Here is a 6,314-nt window from a genome sequence, read left to right as displayed (position 1 = left end):
TATATAATATGTATTATATATATAGTGCATTGCATGCACAACACAACATATTAATGGTTTTGTACCCCCTTCCCCATAGGCACCCTACCATAGGCCCCCAATGGATTCCATGCATTTTATCATTTATGTTAAGGCCTAATGAGTCCCCTGACATCCTTCAGTCCAAGTTCATACACTTGGGGCTAGTCAGATTATCTAGAGTCACTCTCTTAAAGAAGATCAGCTTTTCCTTACCCAGTAGTGGTACTTTTACCTAGAGGGTAATAAACAGCTATCCAGTTGGACTTAAAGCCTTTTCAATGGGAGGGAGTCATGGGTGTCACTGTAAATGTAGCTTAATACACATGGCTGGAGAGGTCATAGATCCTTGAGAAAACCCTATTTCTGTCATATCTCTAAACAAATAAAACTTCTTGCTGTATCCTAAATATGGACCCTTATATTATCAGACAAGTATACTATATACCATTTATCAAAGAAGTTTCTTTCATTTTTGGTCTTTTGAGACAAGGTCTCCCTGTAGTGCCAGCTGGCCTGGAATTCACTATGTAGACCAGGCTAGTCTTGAACTCACAGAGACCTGCCTGCTTCTACCTCCTTAGTGCTGAGATTAAAACCTTGCACCACCATGCCCGGCCAGAAGTTTATTTCACAAAAGATGGAGGCCATTACAAAGTTCCACAACTGGTCACACACAGAGAATGTATATTTGAGAGATGCCCAGCCCTAAATGACACATCTACAGTGGAACTTCTATACACAAGGCTCATGGAACACAGCAGAACAGGAAGTAGAGAGAATTCTAATGCATCCCTCAATTCTCACCAGCAAAGTTTCCTTATACAACACTGGTGCATGCAGAAGGCCACATGCAGAAGGCCACAGCTGGCTAAGTTTTAGAGACTAAGAGACTGCTCCGTTAAACCTCAACAGGAACCATTACAGAAGAGGGGCAGAAAGATTTTAAGAGCTAGTGTTGGTTCATGAACATAAGGAAACAGAGGCTTTCAGGTCACTGGGAACTTGTTCATATGAACTTGCAATGATGGTGACAGCATGTACAAGACCCATGCCTACAGAATCAGACAAAAAACAGAACAAAACAAAACAAACAAAAAGAAAAAACCCCAGCATAGAACAAGGGAAATGGGCAGCAGGCCCCAACCCTAGCTTAGGAACTCTTGGCAACTGATTAATGCTGGGTGAGGGAGTGTAGATCTTTAAGGGAGAGATTCTAGAAAGGCTGACTAGACTCCAGGGGACGAACTTCACTTGAAGACATCAGTGTAAAAATGTTTGTCCTCAAAGAACTTTACGTACATGACAGAATATATGCAATCTGATGGGGTAGTGCAGGTGGGGGAGGGTATTGAAATTGGTTTAAATTCTATTATATGAAATGTATAAAAACTCAATAAAAATGTTAAAAAATGATACCATATTCTGTCTTCTCAAGATAAATCAAAACACTGAAGATAAGCAATCTGTATAGTATGGAGAAGTTAATCCATATGAAAGGATTCCTTCAGCAAGAAAGAAAGATTTGTTAATCTCAACAAGGTAATAAATTATAACTTAGTGAGACATGTTCCCTACTGCCTAGATCGGAATGTTTTTATGATGTGAACAAATGCATGCTTTCTCATCTTTTACTGTAGAGATTAACAAATGTCAAAAGAAATTAAAGAAATATGCACAAAAATAGAAGGAATAATAAATAATATAAAATTGCCAATATTCTACTGTTTGCAGTCTTGAGAGGGTAATTTCCTAGAGTTAATTCAGCAGTATTTTTCTGATGAAATATTTTTTATATGTACACTTTCATTCAGTTATGTCCATCATATCTGTATGTCTCTCTAACATTTAACAGTATGTGCAGACTAGCACAAATCTATTTTATAATATTACTAATATTACCTTCTTATTTCAACTTGTTCACCTCTCTTTTTTTGAGAGATAATCTAGCCTCAAATGGACAGCCTTAAATATAGGGCCCCACTAAATGGATTCTGTTCATCTCTGTGTAGATGTTTACCTCAGGACCTAATCATTCCATCCTGGAAGTTGGAAGCTCATGAAACTCACAACAAGTCACAACACTCGGGGGTAAGAAATTCACAAGACTCCTTAACTTTAAATATGTAATAAAGGATTGCTCAGGGATGGAGTTGGGAGCATAGGCCAGGAAGCTGCCTGGAGGCTGAGTGTAAATTCCAGTGACAGACTTAAGTCTTCACTCACACTGGGTTGGGCTTTTCTTTGATGCAGCTACCTGGGCTATGCTTGAAACCTCAATAAACTTAAAGTTTTGCCAAGCCAGATTCGGGAGGAATGTTCTCTTTCCTCTGTGGTTATCTTCTCTCTTTGGAGTAAGTGAAAATATATTCTCCAATTAAAGTAATATAGCATCCTTCTAAATATTGACTATCTGTGCACAAACATGTTTAAAATGGTACTCATTATAGTGAATAATGTTTGTTTTAAAAAGGTACGATTTTGTGCTGCTTTTGCTTCCTTTGTTCTTTGGGGGGTTGTTTGTTTGGCATGCTCTTTTGTTCTTTGTATTACTTGAAGTTTTCAAAACAAATTTGTACCACTTTTAGAAATGTAGCCAAGTTGTCCAAGTTAATAAAGCAGAAAGAGGACCATTAATAGGAAAAAATAAAACAGAGAACAAGTGTGGAACACACAGAACCAAGACTTCCTGGCCTCTTGATCTACAGTTGGTTTCGATCTGTGTGAATGACTTTCTGATGAAAGGAAGAGGATTGCTTCTCTGAAGGATTGTTACTCCCAGCCACTTGCATTCAGGAATAGGGTGGCCATTTGCCAGACACTATAGCTACTGAGGTTGGAAATAGGATGCACAAGTGTAATTCTTCCTCATACAGTGAGTGCCTTGTTATCTAGCAGCCTGGGCATTGCCTGGCTGCTTGTTAGATGTGCAGATGCATGTCTCCTTGTACAATTGAAGAAGATTCCAGAGGGTCTTTGCATGCATTTAAAGTTCAGAAACACTGCTTTAAAAGCTCTAACAGCTCAATTTTCCCACAAGGGTGCTGGGTAGTAGCTTACACAAAGCTGCAGAGATTAACTCTTCATTGCATTTGAAGAAATGGGAAAAAAGACTTTTCCAGTGCACATGAAGGTTCTTTTTTGAATTTTATTTAATCTTTAGTAAGTTCATACATGAACACAGTATATTTAGATTATACTCATCACCCACTTTCCCCTTCAACTCTCCCCTGACTCTCACCCTTTCAACTTCACATCCTCTTCCTCCTCCCCTTCCTCCTCTGCTTCCTCCTCCTCTTCCTCTTCCTCCTCCTGCTCCTCCCCGATCCTCCTCCTCCTCCACCTCTGAGTTCATATATTGCTTCCCATGGGTTCATAGGTGTTATCCATTAGAGCATGGGTAACCCTAACATGTGTCACACTGTTGAAGAAAACACTCCCTCTGCCCAGCGGCCAGGGGAACCAAATGAAGGTGTGGTTTAGCAACCACGTACTTTATAAGGATTTCAGGATGGTATCTGGGGATGTCCAGAGGAACAAACACAGGGGATTTGGTTCTAAAGGAAAGGTAAAACCTTTTTTATTTGCTTACTTGTTATTTTAGATATGAAGGCTGAGACAGAGGACAGAGTTAACATTATTTAAGACAAAATTAGCATTTACCTTCAAGATTCCCCAGCACATTTAATTCTTTCTCCACACTGTCTAGAGTTTGTTGATCAGCAGCATTATCTAAGAAGGGTTCATTCTGGTCAGCGATGTCAACATATTCAATTTCTGAAATTTCTGAAGCAGCTCTGAATTGGGACTGAGCAGCTGCACTTCTTGCTCGAGAATAGGGGGGTGAAAGAAAGTTGGAACCTTTTTGGATAGACTTATGAACTGGCAAATTTACTGTTGATGGTCTCTGTGATTTCTGGCCTAAAAGAGAAAGGGAAAAAGAAAACAAAACAAAAAAAACCCAACTCTCTTAATTTTCCAAGTGATTTTTCATGTGTGTGTGTGTATGTGTGTGTGTGTGTGTGTGTGCACGTGTGCATGTGTGTGTGTGTGTGTGTGTGTGTGTGTGTGTCAATCTTGATTCCTCTTTTTGGAAACACTGTGGAACTCTTCTGAAGCAAGGGTTCCCATTGGCTTAGGCTCACCAATTAGGCTAGCCTTGTTGACCAGGGAACCTCAGGGAGGCTCCTGTTCCTGCCTCCTCAGGAGTGGGATTATAAGCACACAGCACCATACCCAGCATTTTTACATATGTTCTAGGGATTAAACTCAGGTCCCAGTACTGACAACCATATTACTGAATGAACCATCCCTTCAGCCAGTGCACCCAAGTGTGTGTTTAACAATACAAACTACCCACTTCTTCCACATAGAACAAAAGTTCATGCAACAGCATTTAAGATAAACTAATTTTTGACTGTCATATACTCAAGCTATCTACAATTAGTTAATTCCAAATTAAGTTCCTGTGACATATAGAACACATCTGAGTCATTTTTTTACACTCAGAAAAACAAAAACTAATTTTTTAAAATTTTTACAAAAACCTTATTGACAATTTCATACATGCATATAAGGTGTTTTGATCAAATCCATGCCCACTCCCTCCCCTCCAACATTCCTCCCTCTGAAGAGGTGACCCTAAAGTCTTTTAAGGATTAGATACAGGCTCCCAAATACCTTTTGACATTTTTTGCCTTTGAAACAGAGTATGTTGCTAACAGGCCCAAGGACATTTTGACATTTAGCCAAGAAAAGGGTCTTTTTACCCTAACTGCCTAGCCAATTCCTACCTCCTATTCTTATCATGCCATCCCCTGAAGGAGTTACAAAAACTAATTTTAATAGTCACTAAGGCAAGATATATATAGAACAAGTCAACTTAAGGGGCTGGAGAGAAGGCTCAGCAGTTAAGAGTAATGGCTGTTCTTGCAGAGGACCTGGGTTCAATTCCCAGCACCCACATGGTGTCTAACAACCATTTGTAACTCCAGTTCTAGGGGATCTGACACCCTCTTCTGTCCTCCATGGGCATTGCATGACCCAGTGCACTTATATACATGCAGGTAGTACATTCATACATGTAAAATAAAGTATTTTTTTAAAAACCAAGTCAACTTCAGACAAAACTAACATACCATAGTCTAGTTTATTCAAAAGTCAAGTGCCTGACACACTTCTCAAATTATAGGACACCATGCTGTGCCTTGTAAAGGAAAAAAATATAATAAGTACGGTACACCCCTAATAAACCAATTTTATTTGACCAGTATCTCATATTTTAGAAATATGGGGGTGGGGAGCAGCTGTTGAAGAGATAGCTCAGAAGTTAAGGGCACTGGCTGCCTTTGTGAGAACCTGGATTCAGTTCCCAGTGTCTACATGGCACCTAACAATTGCCCAGAGCTTCAGTTCCAGGAAATACAACGCCTTCTTCTGGCTTCCATGGGCATTACACAACATAAGTGCACTTGCACACATGTAGGCAAAACACTTATTCATAAAATAAGTAAATAAATAATGTAAAGATGAACTATGGGTTTAAAAATATGTCATTAGGAGTTGGTTAATACTATGTCTATTTAGCAGAAAAATAGTGGTACACTCGGCCCTCAAGCCTATCCAGCTACAGATTCCTAGGCCTGAGATCAGTGATTAATAATATCTCAACTTTCATCAGAGAAACTTCCTTATGTAACTGATGATGATTCACACAGAGACCCACAGCTGGCAACTAGCAGAGAATAAGAGAGTGGGAGACTACAGAGTCCTTATTTCCGAATAGGACATGTATATCAAACTTCTGTCTCCTAAGGCTCAGAGACCAGTATGGAAGGGAGCAGAAAGATTGTAAGAGCCAGAGATGGTAGATGATCACAGGGAAACAGAGTTTTCCAGAGAGCTGAGAAGTTACTCATATGAACTCACAACAATGGTGACAGCATACACAAATCCCATCTAAGTTCAAGTCAGACAAAATCCCAGCATAGAAGTGAGGAAGTAGAGAAGAAGCCCAATAGTACCTGAGGAACTATTGGCAACTGAAGGCTGCTGGGAGGGGCAGTCAGTTTTCTTTAAAAGTATGATGATGGATAGGTTAACCAAGCACCAGGGAACCATTTGGGGACACGAATATAACTTGATAGATAGACATACATAAATGTATATTCTATATTACATATAATATATAATAAACTACAGAAAATTGGGTGGGGGTAGTAAGGGAGGGGTACAGACAATGGGGAAAGGATACATCTCTGTAGTTGAAGCAGTGATTGGAAAATGAGCAAGATCGG

At 39.5% G+C, this 6,314-nt stretch overlaps 1 protein-coding gene across 2 annotated transcripts in view; it reads right to left on the bottom strand.

The window, feature by feature from the left end:
* The window catches only part of Zbbx (zinc finger B-box domain containing), a 111,715-nt gene that overhangs the window by 10,993 nt on the left and 94,408 nt on the right, over nt 1-6,314 (bottom strand). For both annotated transcript variants that reach the window (XM_008830140.1, XM_008830141.1), the window contains one exon: nt 3,682-3,939. In XM_008830140.1, the coding sequence (XP_008828362.1) occupies nt 3,682-3,939 (258 nt within the window). The remainder of the gene's footprint in view (nt 1-3,681; nt 3,940-6,314) is intronic.

Source organism: Nannospalax galili, unplaced genomic scaffold (assembly GCF_000622305.1).
Source record: "Nannospalax galili isolate Female #2095 unplaced genomic scaffold, S.galili_v1.0 scaffold33, whole genome shotgun sequence".
NCBI classification, from domain to species: Eukaryota; Metazoa; Chordata; class Mammalia; order Rodentia; family Spalacidae; genus Nannospalax; species Nannospalax galili.
The sequence above is the reverse complement of the archived record's forward strand: the minus strand, read 5'-3'. Positions and strand labels throughout refer to the sequence as shown.